The 17,816-nt window shown below is 34.8% G+C and overlaps 1 protein-coding gene across 1 annotated transcript in view; it reads right to left on the bottom strand.

The window, feature by feature from the left end:
* KITLG (KIT ligand) overlaps positions 1-17,816 on the bottom strand; it is a 55,391-nt gene that overhangs the window by 27,907 nt on the left and 9,668 nt on the right. The window contains exon 2 of the mRNA XM_032188111.1: positions 1,999-2,112. Coding sequence (XP_032044002.1) covers positions 1,999-2,112 — 114 coding nt within the window. The remainder of the gene's footprint in view (positions 1-1,998; positions 2,113-17,816) is intronic.

Genomic DNA, 17,816 nt, shown 5'->3' with positions numbered 1-17,816 from the left:
GTTGTTAGGCATTGGAATGGGCTGCCCAGGGAAGTGATTGAGTCACCACCCCTGGAGATCTTAAAAGACGTTTAGATTTTGAATTTAGCAATATGGTTTAGTGGAAGACTTGTTAGCATTAGGTCAGAGGTTGGACTCGATGATCTTGAGGTCTCTTCCAACCTAGACAATTCTGTGATTCTGTGAAGTCAGGAGAACAGTACAGCATCTTCACTGAGGACTGGCAGAGGAGCTCAGCCCAGTTGTGTTATGCTCAGTCTTGGCAACATCAGAAGGGTAGTGCAAGCCAGACAGTAGGCAGGGTTTTTCTTCCAGGACAAGCAGTGCACATGCACCAAAATATTCACCACCTGAACTCCTTCCTTCCAGCCAGCAGCCCAAGTAAAAAGGGATGTGAACCTGGTAGGAGCTCAGAACATTGCCCAGGAAGGCCTCATGCCCAGGGGCCATGGGAGGGAGCTAGCAATAAGGTTGTATGTGGAGAGAGGTGAAGAAGTGTGAAGGAGGGTGGGGTATGGATATGTAGTGCTGCAGGGGTATGTGCAAGAACTGCAGTTGCTGGACTAGACAGGAGGAAGATGCAGGAATATGATATGGAAAAATCACAGTCAAAACAAACAAACAAAAAAAAACAAATTTATTTTTGTAGTATTAGGTGTATGTCATAGTGTATCATAAAAGGAAAGTGTGATTGCTCAAGCTGGATACAAATTTTTGTTATCTGTATTTACACATACTTGAAGTTTAAATTGTACTAAAGGGAAAGTCAAATCATGTGTTCTGAGGATATATAATTGACAAAAAGTTACTGCTGACCTTGTCCCAGACAATTTCATCAGCCCTCACAGGATTTTTGTTGTTCTGTCATGCTTTCAACAGTTTTAAATCAAAGCTTAATACTCTTTCAAGAGATGAAATATTATCATAAAAAAAAAAACATGCCAATACTTCAGACTTATGCCTAAAGGGACTAATGTGAAGCAGTGATCATTTGAGAAGGACTATAGAGGACCCCCAGAGATTTGCACTATGTGCCAATGCATATAACAATGCCCAAAGAAAACAAAAACATTGCAGTGGCAGCAAATGCTAGGGACTCCAAATTAAGTGTCTGATAGCATAAACTCCAGTCTTGCAACTGTTTCTCCAGAACACAGTCATAATTTTCAGCTGAAGACAATATGTAAGTGCAGGTATGTTTTTTAAATGTTCAGTACATGGTATTTCTTAAAAACACTGGTGCTGGATCCTGTGGTACTGTAAGTCAACATAATCAATGACTTTAGTAAAGTCAAACACCAACTGACTTCACACGTGAAGATGCAGTTTTTCAGGTGAATGCAGTGTTCAACTAAGTAACAGTTAAAATGTACTTAAGTTGATTTACAGATGCAGCTGTCAATCCTTCAGATTTAAAGTTCTTGGTATGACAAAGCAAGTAGAAACAGAAATATAGAATATTCTTTGTAGCCTACTCACACCTAAGATTATAAGAGTTGTTCAGTCATTATTGCTTTGATTGCCACAAAGATATTTAATATCACATTATTTTTTATATATGGTACAAGTTTCCTAGAAAACTAAGGTAAAGACTTGTGTTTCATTTTCATGTTGTTTGTCATCAGTCTACTCCTTACATGTCAACAACACAAAGACAGTAGTCTTTCATCTATATGGGAAACAGTCTGTTCCCCAAGAATGTTTGAGGAATCAAAACTTTTGACAGTTTTTATGCAAGTTTGGAGACAACAAAACACATATGTATATATACTCTAAATTGGTCAAAGTCACTTTTTATACGTGCTGAAACTATTTTCCATTCTCTGCAATAAAGGTTTTGGTTTTGATCAAGTGACAGATGTTAATGGATTTTTATTTTTTTTTTTAAGCATTCTTCTAGTTCTAATCTAGATTTGTTAACTTTCCTTAAAAATGTAAGGCCATTATCCAATGATTATTGTTTAACATAAAGAATAATTTAAAATAAAAGCTACTTACCAATTTTGCAATGTCATTTACATCATCTGTCACTGGATTCCCGCAGGAACTCTGGGCTTTGACAAGAGGATTAAGTAGGAGTAGTTGAAGACAAAAGCAAGTGATAATCCAAGTCTATATTTAATAAAAAAAAAAAAAAAAAAAATAAATAAAAAAAAAAAAAAAAAAAAAAAAATTGAGTAATCTCCAAACGAAGTAATAAGAGACTGTAGCAATGTTTTTCATATATGAAGTCAAGATGCAACAATACTTTCCATCTTTCACGAGCATGTACTCATACTGCTATATGGCAGGGGTCCACAGAAATGCACTTAATTGATCTTTTGTGGAAGAAAGTATCTTTAGAGTAATAATGGAAAACTTATTGAGCTGTCAGATTGCTTACGCGGAATCCTGCTGGACTTAATTGCCTAGGTAAGATTCTGCAAAGTTAACAGATACCAAAGAAGAGAAAAAATCACTATATTCTTCATCATCGATATAAAACTAACTAAATGCTTGTCTTTCATCTGATAAAGTATTCAATAAACCTGTGTCTCTAATGTGATAATGGATGATAAGGAACAAAATGGTAACAGACCACAGCAAGATAAAAGGCAAAAGTTTTCATCACAGCCATTACATTTACAAACTTAAACTGTAAGCAAAACCATAATTGGCCCTGCCCAAATACTGAGGTCTTAAACAGCAATACCTTTTAATTTTATTTTTATTTTTCCTAAGTGACATACCCTGGCCTATCGGTAGCAGTAGCTTGGCTTTGAAAATACCCTTCTCACTAAATCCTATTGGAAGAACAATGTAATGTACTTAAACAGGCTTGTGAGATTCGGACAGAACAGATAACTAGAACTAGCTGTAATGCACCTGGGATTCTCCTTGGCTACATTGCCTAACTTCCATCACCTTCTGCTGTTCCTTTGCTTTGCTGGTTTTCCACAGAGACCTGTGCCAAGTTTAAGCTGTAGATCTTTATTTCCAGAATGTTAAAGCATCTAAGTTATGGATAATCAAAAGTTGCCTCTGGTTATAAAGCTTCTTGTGCCAGCTGACTGAAGCTGTCAACAACAGTCAATGATGTGTACATATACTGCAAGTATGGAATTTGCCTGTGCAGGCTCCCAAGCCTCCAAAAGGGCAGGACTGGGACCAGCATTTGCTTCTGCACGAACTGTGACACATCTCAGGCCCATCTGTTCTCCGCATCAGGTAGAAGGCTCACACCTTCAGCCTGGACTTCCTCACCCCTCAGTTTAAAACCAATGCAAATCAAACAGCAGGGATTAAGTTCTTTACAAAAGCAGAGAGATAAAATTACAGATTTAAAGTACTGAATATCATTATAGTAACCTAGAAGGGCTAAAGAAGCATGAAAATTAAGATTGCTTGGAAGCTACATTATTAACATGAGAGAACAGTGCCAGGCACTTTACCCAGAATTATTAAACAACAAATAAATCTCTCTCTTCTCTTTCTTAAATCTTACATATATCTTATATCTCAAGTAAAACTTGTCAATTGCTTTCTTAGACTATGGCTTCCTGACTTATTTAGGCAAAACTTCAGTGTGGGCTGCAGCTGAAAAGGATAGTCTGGCCTTTTGTCTTCTCTTCTCCCATGCTGTCACTAGTGAGATGGCTGAGTAAGCTGTAACAAGCAGACAACTTCCATTCTTGTTACTGCACGATCCTTCAAGCAGTCCAGCTTTCTAATCTAGCTAACTACAAAATCATGGAAGAGTGAGTACCCATACACAGAGACAGCAGAAATGCCTGGTTATATTTGTACAATAATCACCGGGAGAAAATAGTAGAAGTAGTGTGAAGTGAGGTACCTAATATTCTTTAAAAAAAAAATAAATAAATAAAAAAAAAATACACCACACAAAGCTTTGAAATTGTGCAAACAGAAACAATCCAAGCTCTTGGGAGATGAAGCTGTCAGACTCAGAGTGACGCTTGAGACACAAAAGACAACAACTCTGTGTCTATTTCTGGCTTTCTGATGAAAGGGTAGTGAGACTTGGAATGTGGGGGCCTGGTTCTGCTGATTTTCCTCCTCTTGAGTAATTTGGCCGACCTCATTGTGTTTGTTCCTCTGCTCTCTATTTTGCATGTAGAAGTGACCAGGATGCTGTCAGTCTCTGAAAGGACCTTTGAGAGCTCCTTGCAAAATTCGTGTATATGACCTCAAAGCTTAGAGAGAACTAGCTTTAACTGGTCAGAGAAACATCTCCCCCTCTGCATATAAGCTGCAGAATTGAAGAGGAAAGCAAAGGGGACCTCAGTTAAGAGACTACTTTCCCACTGCAAATTTTTGAACAAAATTGTTGTAAAAAAGACAATAAATTTAGATAATGAAATGGACTAGCTATACTGTTTTCAAGTAAATACATATACATAATATATACATTATAAGTATGTACATTATATATATATGTATTGTTTTATCTTCAGAGTTAAACAGTCACTAACAATTACACTTCCCGAGGATCGGGGATGTTTTCCTGATTTGTTCTATGGAGATGGAGTCCATGCCAGAAGTCACTGATTTTTTTATTTGGTTCCTCAGAATTGAGAAAGATAGAAGTAAGTAAAGGAAGATGGAATTTTTTTCTCTGACTTGTGTCAGTGTCATAGCACAGAATTTGACCTATCTAAAAATCAGAAAAGTAACAAAATTCATTCATTGGAAATAGTGTGTTGTTTGTTTGTTTTCCAGATCAACTCAGTATTATGAAAACAAACAGCAGCACACTCTAAATAAGACTAGAGAACTCTGATGTATCTTGTCGATTTTCATACTTCGTGACGCAAAAGGACAATCCATAGATGAAGTTTAAAAATCTCCACTTATTTTGTAATTATGCAAATCAATAAGAATGCAATGCTTTTTTTTTTTTTTTTTTGGCCCGGGGAAGTAATGGGATTTAAAAGCACAGTCATTTTTATGACTGCTGTTAAAAACAATTGTGTTGTAAATTTTGAGATGATTTGAGGTTTTTCTTGCTCATTTGTCCTATGTCATCCAACAGGAACTGAAAGTCTGAAAAATACTGCTAGTTTCAACATGCCTATCATCCAAAATCTTTTAATTATTTGCACTTACAAAATATTTATATTACACATGCCTATAGGCACATTGTTCGTAAGGACTGAAGAGATCAAAGAGCTATGCTATTTCTGTGTTATTTACTAATGACCAAACCTGCTGTTTGAGCAAAACTTGAATAGACTGAATTAAATCAAAGACAGAACAAAAGGGAAGCTTAAACAACAACTTTATAAATAGAGATTCCAGTTTTACACTTTACTAAGCATAAATGAGAGTTACCCACACAGCAGTCATAACAGATTTCCATTTATAATTACTTCTCAGCTAAAATGATATTTTCAAAGTTGGCCACAGGATTTAATCACACATCATCACATTACCTATCATAAACACCTCTATACCATAGGGCCTTGTTCTATATTAGTTTAAAAAAAGTCAGTGTTATTCAATTGTTTTCATGTTCTGAAATCTCTTAAATGCTGAATTTAAGAGATTTCTAAAACTTGCTTTTGGAAAAAAAATGTAAAGATTAGACTAGAAAGGATAATTCAGATTAAAAAATTGTATTATATACAAATCGTTCTGCAAAAGATTTTTATCATTGCCACAATCTATAATTTCAATTAACAGTTTTTTAGAGGCCTAGCTAGCTAGTGTGTTGAAGGCTGTCATTTCAGTTGTAAATCAACAACTTTTTCATTCAGGTTGTTCGCTTATGATCTGGAGTGTTGACAAAGGCTGATGAATGAATGTCTTTGCCACTTTTTCACAGTATGATATCCAAGATATTCAATTATCCTGGTTAATGTGCAGCTAGATTCTTAAGTGAAAAAGCAGAAAGGGGAAAACCGCATTGCTAAATAAGCAAAACATGGGCAAGTCTGGATATTTCCAAATATCTATTTCATACTGAAAAAAAAAATTAATTATAACTAGGAAGAAATCATCAAAATCAAATGGAAATAATAAAATGAAAAAATAATTAAGCACAGGGAGAGATAGAAACTGCACAGATGAACAGGTTCTACATTTTACAGTTTCTTGCATTCAGAGCAAGTTAGCCACAGAACTTTTCACTTCAGTTTCTTGAGTAAACCAACTAACCACAAATAAGACACAGCTGAAGCAGGATTAGCTGACAATGTAGAACAGTATTCACCCTGGACCAAGCTTTCCATTTTTTTTATTTTTTATTTTTTTAATTTTTTTTTATACTTCTTCTAATGCTGGGGTGGGAACATCTCAAAATTGGCTCCTCAGGCTACTTTGTTCATGCTGCTTTGCTGAGGCACAGCTTGTGAACCTCTGCTATAGACAGCATTGGCTTGGATAGTCATGGATAGCTAACTTAATGTTTGTACCTAAAAAATGGATAGCTAACAATTTCATATCTTAAAAAGCCTTTTGTAACAAGAAACAGAAAATTTTGTAACAAACAGAAAATGAAAATAGGAAAAAAAGATCTTTCTTGCCTCCCCCACCCCCCTTTTATTTTTTCACAGAAAAAGTATCCAAAGCATAAAAGTACAATAATTATTTGATATGCCTACTGAGGGATGTAGTTATTCAGCTGTGTTAGAGACAATTAAAAACATGGAAAAACTGTTTTTAACCAACTAATTTTGGCAAGTAAGTTTTGAACTGGAAAGTTTCCTTCATACTGTCAGGTACCCAGGAGATAACTTCAGTGTAGTTAGAGGAGCCATTGCATGAATGCTGAATAATGCATAGCACTAAGTCCAGTATGCAACCTTTACTGTCCTTCAGAAGGCTGGTACTAGTCTCACAGAATATAATAGCCTATAGATTAAGGTGGTCACTAATGAGTGGCAAATCTAGGTTAAACTTCCTCCAACCACAGTAATTTCAGCTCACAGGAGCTGGGATCTGTTTGTATGGTATCTACCTCCTAATTACCAAATAAGGTACTTTTCCACCTGTGACACCTTCCTTGTTAGAAGGGGGATACATAAGTATTTCTGACTGCTTCTCTCTCCCCCCCCCCCCCCCCCTTTTTTTTTTTTTTTTTTTTTTTTAAGAAAATATGTGCATTTTGCACTGGAAATTTGTTATGTAGAGGAGGGGAAAAAAACACACACACATACACAGACATTCACTGCACTGGCATCAGAACATTTATGTGTATCCTCGTCTTGCACATGCTATTCCATCTGGGCACCCTGACTTCTGGGAAGCTCCCCAGTCAACATGAGAGTTTTCTTGAACAACCTTCTGGCAGTCCATTGAACAAAATGGAGCCTATCTCCAGCTAAGTGAGTCACCCTGCTGGGATGAGACAACTAGGAATCTCTGGATCACACCCTAAATGCTTTGTTATGATTACAAAAAGCAGATGCATACTTTTCTAGTGACGGATATTCTTCATTTTTTCAACATTGATGTAGTAGGGAGAATGATGATAAAAGTAAACAAAATTCATTAGAGAACATCGATGCGACTTATTTGGATTCTGATTTAAACACAGGCTACAGAAAGACCAGTTACTCTTGCTGAGTAAGCTTTGAAATTCTTTAGACATTTAATATTGTCTAAGTACTTACAAAATGCAGAAAACTTTTCTAACTAATTCTGCATATACTATCTAAAACACATGATACAAATGTACTATAGGGGGTAAAGAGGAAGGAAATTAATGAGTTATTGTTACAAACATAAGTAGGGAAAGGTACTCTTGCCCCTTATGTTCAGATGAATTGAGCAGGCAACCTGCTTTCATAGCTGTTTCATCTATGTGTAACATCCTATAATTGACTTTCCATAAAATTCCCAACCATAAAACCTCTCCCCCCTAACCATTGCAGATTCATTTATTTTCCAGTGGGTGGCTTCAGGAATGCCTAATGACAACTGATAAAACCAGTATTTTTCAGCTAATTGTCCATTTGATGCCATAATGCCAAAGTGGCACTTGCTGGACTCTACCAGCTGCATGTGAAAAGGAAAAGCCAGTTGCTGTATCCAGATGCTTATAAACCTTGTTTCCTTCCAAGCTATACTGTCAATGAATCAGAAATCACTCTATTAGAGTCAAGGGATAAAAATATTCTAAACCTGCTAAATGCTAATATAGAAATAACTTTTCTTCACTATGTTCTTCAGTCAGAAGGAGAAACCATTCCCTAGTTCTGCAAACATATGAACATGGTCTTCCTGAGACAGACAACTTAAGGATACAAGGTCTTATTGTGCTGAAACAATGATGAATCTCACTATTCTTTCCCACAATCCAGATCTTGGGAAACCTAGGAAGCTCCTCAGACAATATGTCAACTTTGTTTCATGCAAACTCAGGTCTATTGCTATCATCAGTTATCCTTTCCAGGTCTTCTTGACAGATACAAAAGCAGCAGGCTGCTGCAGCCAATATGCTAGTTTTGCACTTAGTAAGGCACTATCCTGCTGTACTTGGTTTTGTGTTTCAACCAGAACCGAGATGGACATTATAAGCAAGAGGAAGTGTAGACTGATACAGAGTTTGCCTTGCAAGTCAATGTGATACAGGTATTATTTTGTAATTGCATTTGGTAGACTACAAAGTAGTGTTTTTAATGTATAAATTATTAATTTTCCACCCCTGCAAGGATTCCTATGTAAAATATTTGGCTGTCCTAAAAATGTTGCCTTTGGCTCTTCAAAAATGTTATCTGTTCCATAACAAATTTTGTCCACAATTAAATCTCACTAGTCAATCAGGGATTCATGCAGCTTCCTTGCAACCTAAATCTGTCCTGGATGACAGGCAGTTTGTTTGGTTCCCAAACACTGGGAAGTGAAGTTACCAAGAGACAGGTAATATATGGACGTTGCCTCTGGAGCTTATGCTAACAGTGTCCATATAAATACTTACTTATTTTCATCTATAAGATAGCATTCTAATTCTACCAAAAACCAAGAGTTCCATGGAGAGAAACATTTAAATAGGAAGAAAGGCAAATAATAATAATAATAATAATAATAATAATAATAATAATAATAATAATAATAATAATAATAATAAACAAAATATGTATATTGGAAGAAATCTTACTGTTAAGTTAAAATCAGAGATTATGAGGACTTCATAGGTCCTGTATATAGCATAGCCTTTTTAGGCCATAAGTACGAGCAAGAGATTTTTTTTTCTTCCTTGTAAAGTTCCATTACAGTCATCACTGATCAGTACTGAAGTTTTACATTACTTTCCCAGTGAAGTGCAATAGAAAACAATATTTATTTCTTATTTTAAGGGAGACACAGAGATCCAAAATACCTGCAAAATTCAAATAGTAATAGCAGAAGACCAGACTTCAGTTGACTCAATAAAACCTTCCACAGACTCCAAGAGGAAGTAGGAAGTTTTTTGTTTGTTTGTTTGTGTTTGTTTTTGTTTTTGTTTTTGTTTTTTTCCCCGGGAACTTACAAAAGAATTTTCTAGCATAAATCCAAAGACATTATTAAGTAACTGAAAGTGGAAGGCAAAGTAAAATAAAAGATTATCTTGGCAGGGACGAGAAGATTCACAGATTGTATAGAGGTGGATGATCTGACTTCCTCAGGTAATGAAAAGACATTTTCTTAAATAAAATGCTAAAGATTGTTTTTAAAGATCTATTTAAGATGTTTTGTTTGTTTGTCAAGTTTCTAAAAGAAAAAAAAAAATCACTTTCTTGAATATTCTTTGGAGTTATAATGAAAATGTATACATGACTACCCCTTTTAACCTTAAAATATCAAGCTCCAATAAAGGAAATGGAAGAACAGTTGTTATGGAAGTTCTGTATAGGATCTTTAATTCTTACCATCTGCTACAAAGTACAATGAATTTGGATTAGAAGAACTTCTACACTGACTAAATTAAAAAACAAACAAGCAAGCAAACAAACAAACAAAAAAAAAGAAAACAGTGAAAGTATGCAAGCATCAATTATTTTGATACTTGGCATAAAATGAAACTCACGCACATGATGAAAATGTCTGAATTCCCTAGTAGCTCACTATTAGTATTAGCTAAAACAGATTGTGTTTCATGGCTACATACTTTGCTAGAAAGTTAGCTGCACTAGAAACCTGAAGAATTTCAGTTCACATTTGAACTTGTGAAAAGAGAAAAACAGGAACAAAAAAATAGCACAAAATTAGAAGGGTACTAGATTATTTTTTATTTTTTTTCTTTCTGACATTGTATACACTCTTGTGGAAGTAGAGGATAATTTTAAAATAAAAATGACAGATTTGCCAACTTGGCCTAAACTAAAGGCATGTCTCAGAAATACACTATTTTGTTTCTGAACTCTGAATAACTTCTCTGAAAGGCCCTGTATCTTTCTAGGGATATAAATTTGGAACTAACTATTCTGACCCTCTCAATAAGAAATCTTAGTCAGGGACCTCATTATAAAAGGATAATTGCTCAACTTAGACTAAAACTAGATGTCAGTGAAGTTGAGATTGTGTGTTTCACCCAGCTACCTTAATTGTATTACTTTTAAAGAACACTGTTTGGATATTTCGGATCTACCCACACCAAAATAAGCTTTCACAGCTCTGAAGAATTATATTTTGTCACATCGATATTGTACTACATATTGAGAGACTATTAGCTTCCTGATATTTTAGAGCTGATGTCTACATTGTTGGCCTACAAGCGCACTTAGAATAAGGTGAGAAACAGTGGCTGCAAATGATACAGTCTGCATCATGCTAAATAGTACGGGTTTGAGCTCCAGTAGCTTCCCTCAGTCATTCTGCCATTGTGAAGATCTCATGATCAACATCAGGCAAATGTATTAGTCTGCAGTCCATCTTAGAAAGCACTTACCTGCTATTACTGCTATTACTGAAACAAATGATATCTATAAGTAATCTGCATTCCAACATACAGGGGTAGGTCTAGGCTGTCCTTCCAAACAGACAACCAAACTATTTAGGCTCCTGGCACCTAAATCTCTTGACCAACTTTATTTGCCTATCACCACAACAGATGTCAGCTGTCAAAGTCACTATGTGCTTCTACTAACTCCTGGGATAAGTACTGATCTGGTACAATGCTGTGATAACCTTCTCCTTTTTGCAGAGAGCTTACATTTGTAATAAGACAGGATAATATCAAATGGAAGGAATGCAGGAGCATAGTGGGAGTGGAGGGAATGATAAAACTGTCTTGGGAATTTGTTCCAGATCTTCACTGTTCTCATGGTTCTTATACTGTCCAATTTGGGTGTGCTGATGGCAGTTTATATCACTGAGTTCTCATGGCAACACTGCTCCTTTGTTTATGTAGTTATACCTCCATCTTTTCAGTTTGTTCCCTTGATATATCTCTTCAGATCAACCCTATCTGAGTCTTCATTATGCCTTATTAACAAGCTTGTATGACTTCTAGCACTAGATTACATGGGGGCAATATATAAAAAAAAAAAAAAAAAAAAAAGACTAATGGAAAACAAAGAGACCATTCACTTCCTCTTACCTTCTTCCAGATCTCAAATTTTATTGATTTACTCTGTATAGTGCCTTAGTTTCACAGACTTTCCCCTCCAGCCTGTAAATCCTCTATTTACAATCCAAATATAAATAGAAGATTGCCCTATGTCTCACAGAGCATTGTTACTGCAATTACAGTGGATGCAGTATCCAGACAGGTGGTTGCCTACGATTTGAAGAAAAGCTAACAACTTAAAATCAACACTTTATGTCATGCAACTTTTAAATGGGATTGCCTCTCATTAGTCAGAGCATTTTCTCCCATTGATAAATAACAGCTGACATAAAATATATTCCTAATTTACTCACAGAAAAGCTGGTTTGTTTGGATATATTCCAGGCAGTAGCACCTGCAACAACTTAAAAAGGCCTGGAACAGGAAATTTTTGTGCACCAGAGCTGAGTTTTCACTTTGATCCCCCAAAGACTCAGTTGATAACTTCAAATTATGATGCAACATGCATTTTTCTCTTGTAAAATGTTGGTGAGGAAACTGATCTTGCATTTAGAAGATTTTTTTGTTGTTGTTTGTTTGTTTTTAATTAAATAAATCAGATATTTGGACAAACCTGTAGTGACATTTTTCAACAGTAATTACATCATTGACAAAATAAGGTTATTCAAGTTTTCAGATATTTTAAATCCTGGATCTTTGGGGGAATACGTAAGGGTTATTTTAGGTTTCCTTCCATCATCAGTAGTAATACCTGGACCTTTGAAACTTAAGTAATAAAAGCTGTTATCTACTCTTTCAGAATTCAAAAGATACTTTTATAAATACTGTCCCAAACCCACATAATTACCTTGAAGTGTGTAACAATCTGAAAAGTATCCACATAATATTTTACCACAGGATGAAGGACTGCCATTAAAAATCTCAGCTGCAAGAATTGGGCTAGGTTGTGTTCTTCCACAGTGGAAATTCAGTTTCTACTCCTCACAATTTATTTATTTATTTTCACCAATAAGTTTTCCTTTTGGACATCATGTCCATTTATGGACTATATACTCTTCATTATTCAGAAATGTGGGTTTACAGATTTAACACAGACTTTTACAATCATCTTGTGTACAAAACACTATGCAAAGTCAACAAAAGACCTAGTATGTTCCATATGTGCATATTAGAGGAAAATCTAACACATCACTGCATAGTTTGTTAGAAACAGTTTGAGTTTTAAAGCCAATAAATAACTTTCCACAGTGTTCTGTTTGCAAGAAACTACTTGTTAGGAAATAAAGTAGGCTTCTGGCCCCCAAAACAGCTACTGCATACATTTCAACTGCAAGAATTTTCTGGAAGATAATTTTTTCAGAGGGAAGAAAATCAAAGCCCCTACAGGCAAGCCATTTAAAATACAGCATACCAAAAATCAACAAAAGTAAAAAATGAAAGCTGTCTTTTGGCTTTGTTTCTAAGTTATCAAAACTATCAGAAGAGGCAGAAAAAAAAAAGAGGACTTTGAACGTTGAACTTACTTGTTACTATAAAAAAAACTATTGTTTTGTTGTTTTTTTCTTTTGTTTGTTTGTTTTGTTTTTGTTTGTTTTTGTTTCATTTACTTTGTATTTCTTCACATAGTAGGTCTGTCATTATAGATCTGTCATTATACCACCTTGGGAAAAGTCTGTTTAAACTTTATCATTCAAAAACATGGAACAAGCGACTCACATTTGACAAAAATCAGATGACGTTTCAATGATCCCAGCTGAAATGACACTGACAGGCTTATATTCTTCCTGGACCTATTTAGCAAGATTCCAGTAGGTTTTTACTTTTTGCTTCTTCCTATCACTGTACCTGACAAACTGAGATGCATTCATTAGGAATGCTTCAAGAAATTGTTTATGAGATTCATGCAAGTTTATCTCAGTTATTTCCAAATAAAACTGAGTTAAAAAAAAAAAAAAAAAAAAAGCCAGATTTGAAGTTGTTTCCTGGCTGGGAAAAACAACAACAACACCACTCTTTAAATTTCAAATCTTGATTTCAACTCAGTTCTCTCATAATTATTTATGAAAGCAACCTGGTAAATAATTCTACTTCCAAAAAAATTCTCTAAGCACTTAGACAGCTTTTTAGTTTCTGCATAATTTGAATCAGATGCTTTCCTATACATAATCAAAGCCATAGCGAACAATTTAGCTTTAAGGTGATGATCTGTGAAAGAATAAGACAACTTTACATTCACACCACTATAAGAATATAAGGACGTTAAGAACTAACCTATATCTTTTGTGAAAAGAAGGTTTATCTGAAGTGATACACTGATGGATGAGATTAATCTCAAATGCCTTGAAGTTACAGTTCGTGTGACTGCAGACAACTGACACATCAAATTAGAAACTAATCTTCAAAACATTTAAGTATGCTTATAAGACAACATAAGAGCTGAGAAGGCAATAAGCCATTTACCTCAGCAAGCTGGAATTACAAATACATTATACCCTGTCCTAAAGCTATTAACTTGGACATTAGTAAGATCAACTACATTTTTTTTTTTTTTTTTAACATTTCACTCTAACTTAAAAACACTTCCATATGTCAAAAATATCTAACTGATTATTATTTCAACTGTGGATCTTCTTACCACAGAAAATGAACATCAACTTGTTTTTCATCGTATACTAAAATATATCTTGCCATTATTAATTTTAAAAGTTCTTCCTGAAATTATTTTCATGAGATATATTTATGTTTTACAGAAAACAAATTGCCAAAAGAGACGTTTTAAGAATTTGAAGCACTGTATAAAGTCACTCCAGGTCAATGTAATTTGAAAATGGCAAAAAGTAATGGGATAGGATGGGACTGATCAAAGTTTTCTGGAACATAAAAAGCCAGTGACTGCATCAAAAACTTCAAGTATATTTTGAATTCCTATTCAGTCCCACAATGGGAAATAAATATTTTTAAATGCCTTTTCCTGCTGATGTTGAAGTACTTGAGTATCTTTCAGGGATGCTCCATGGAAACTCCACCATCTTTCAGTGGCTAGATCTACACATGTCAGCATTGCATAAAATTTTATGAGTTCTAACCATTCATACTCACATGCTGAAAGAAAGATCTTTCAGCATAAATGTCTCAGCTGTCATTACTTCAGTAAGTAATTGGAGTTCAGATACAATATATTTCAAAGGGTTTTCCTTTTCTCAAAACTACAGACTGAATTGTTACAGATGGTAATTTTGGCAGATGGTTGTATATGAAACTGAGTTTATAATTAGTCCAAATCTGACTCATGCAATTAAAGCAATGAAAATTTGAAAAATAAGAAGTGTCAGATCTGTACATGATGAATCTGGTAGCCATAGGAAATAAATAAATAAAAATGAAAAATAAAAAGAAAAGATCATTCACACTTGCAAGAATATATTGCCTATATGATATATTTCTTTCTAATTCCTTGAATTAGAAGACAAGCAAGCTTTCATGGTCACAGTGTAAACTAAAGTAACCATGTCTTTTAACCTATTTAAGCATATAATCCTTTTTTCTTCAGTAAAGGCTAATGAGATGGGCTGAAGCGATCTAACAGCTCCCTGCTGCTGAAAGAGAGCTCTCAGCACCTCCTTCTCTGTAGCTTCCCTTGCTCTGACATTCATCCGACCCTTCACCATGTCAGTAAATTCACAGACAGTGATTAGTTAATTCAACTCAGAGACACAAAACTAATCTCTGAGGAATGACTGGAGAAGGAAAAGAGATGTGCAAGGATGAGAAGACTGGAACTTCTCTTCAACTAGTGACCTCTTGGGCTGCTCTGACATTTATCAAGCTGTACTTCAAGTGATATTATACCCAGTGTCAAAAAGCTTTCCAGACTAGTAATTGTGTGTGAAAGTAACACTGCCTGTTTTAGCATCTTCTGACTTTCTACTGTGTTGAATATCTTTTTTTGCTCCTGTAACAATGAAAAGATCAGTAAAGTCCCATAATCATCCTCTCCACTACTTGTATACTACTCTTTCTAGACATCTCTCTCAGTAGCTTCTTTCCTTCAGCTTTCAGTCCACCTTCATGCACAAATTGTTTCCATGTAATGTTTTTGTCTATTTTGGGATTACTATTTCTGTTATGTTCCTTTTTCTGATGGAGCAACAGGGACTTTGTTCAAGGTGGCTGACTATCACCATCATAAAAACATTACACTTTTTATGTTTCTCTTTCTGCTTCCTCTACAATCCAGTATCTTGGTTAGTTTGTCCTACCACAGGTACAACACACACATTTTTCATCCATTTTTCTTGACCATGTATAGATACAAAAAAATTAAAAAAGAGCTTGGAAGTATTTTTCAACTGATGAAAACTACTGTTTTTTATGTAGTTACAATTAGTTCAAAATACTCTTTCCAAAATGCATCTCCCTGCACTTCCACACAGTGAACTCCATTTGCCATCATGCCATCTGTTCTCCTGTCTTCTCTAAACCTTTAAAAAGTTCCTCAGAATCTCTTTTAGTTTCAATTAACCTGAGTAATTTATGTAGCCTGCACATGTTGTCATCAATCTGTGAACCCTCCTTCCAGATTGAACTATATGAGGTTGCTGACAATTAAAGAACATCATCACTTAGGCTTTACCATGTTACAAATTAACAACTTATTCCTACACTTTGCTTTCTGTCCCGATACCATTTTTCCTCAGACTGTTATGATAAGGAACATACAATATGGGGCTACTTAGTTTTTTTCTTAGACCTTTTTAGGGGAGACAATCTAAGCAGGTCACTGCATCACTTTCCCTTTATTCACCCATTTTGAAACACAAAGAATCTTATTACATTAAAACATTTCTTTTACAGGAGCTGGGATTTTCTATTCCTTTTATTAAGCTCTTAATACAGAGTTCCCACCTTCCTCGTATTGAGTGATTTAAATACAGATCTACTGACAACACAACAATAGAGTTAAGCTGTTAAGAAAAAATCCTTTTTAAACTCTGGACATATTCATTAACTCTGAAGACATGAATTAAGAGTAAATGTGTTAAGAGTTACTGCGTATTTAAGAAAATGAAGGGAACGCCATGATCACTGATTTTTTCCAAGTTATGAACACCTTGCCTTTACTGTAAAATTAACCTGAGTTGTAAGCTATATCCAGCCCAAAACTCTAGACCCTTCCACACAAACTGTAACTCTAGTATCCAGGTGATTTGTGAAGACCGGACACATTCCTCTGATATATATCAACATGCAAGTACAATCTTTCAATTCTTTACAATTTTTGACAAATATAAATGCCTGTTAAATGCACATGCCTTTAACATATAATTTTTAAGACACCAGTAATACAGTACTTTGAATTTAGTAAGTAACTGATAAAATGTAGATATCTTCACAACATTTGCAATGGTGAAACAAAACAAAACCCTTTGAAAGAAACTGCATTTTTTCTTTGATTTTAGTGATGATTTTCATGGGGGTTACTTAGAAAAAATGCAGTTGTAAATTGTGTGTAGTAAGTTTAATTCTTATAAAGCTTTACTTTTGGTCAAAAGATATTGTGGGAATTAGAAAGAACTATAGTTATCAATAGTGAAACAATTGTGATGCACGTTCAACTGCAGCCTTGCTACAGATGTGCTGATAGGAAAACTCATGTAAATATTGACATGATCTAATATGATTCTTAGATTCTTATACAGCTAGTTCTCCAAAGTTTCCTAGAATTACTCTTTTAAAAGAACAGACGTTAAGTTGCCTGGCCTATCACAAAATTTTTTTTGACTTCTGGAATTAATCCTATAGAAAATATATCCCATCACTGAGATTAGTGCAAATCTCCTCAAAAGTATACATTTTTCAATGTCTATACTCCAAAATTCCAATAAGATTTGAGTTAGTGTATCATAAGTGATACAGTTCCTTATCAAGTGATACTTTTCAGTTTGCACAAGAAAAAAATTCTTCCTAATGCTGGAATTGTGCCATTTAATCTGAAATAAGTAATGGAACATGTAGGTTAAAAAGATGAAGCAACCATAGCAGATAAAGCCAAAAAGCACATAACAGTTGGACAACTACCACTACAAACAGGTACAAATTCAACAGAAACTGAAGTAATGGTTTTGGGCACAAAACATGAGGGATTTGTTGCAATAGAAATAAACCAGTAGGCTAAAATCAGATTAACTTTACGTATCTCAGACCATTTGTAGAAGTCAACAACATTCTGTTGCAGCGTGAAATGACCAAAAGTGCTGCAGACAATCTATTAGTGGCAGATATCTAGTTGATCACTAAAACCTGCACGTGAGATTTAAAAAAAAAA

The sequence above is a fragment of the Aythya fuligula genome, chromosome 1, assembly GCF_009819795.1.
Source record: "Aythya fuligula isolate bAytFul2 chromosome 1, bAytFul2.pri, whole genome shotgun sequence".
NCBI lineage: Eukaryota > Metazoa > Chordata > Aves > Anseriformes > Anatidae > Aythya > Aythya fuligula.
The sequence above is the reverse complement of the archived record's forward strand: the minus strand, read 5'-3'. Positions and strand labels throughout refer to the sequence as shown.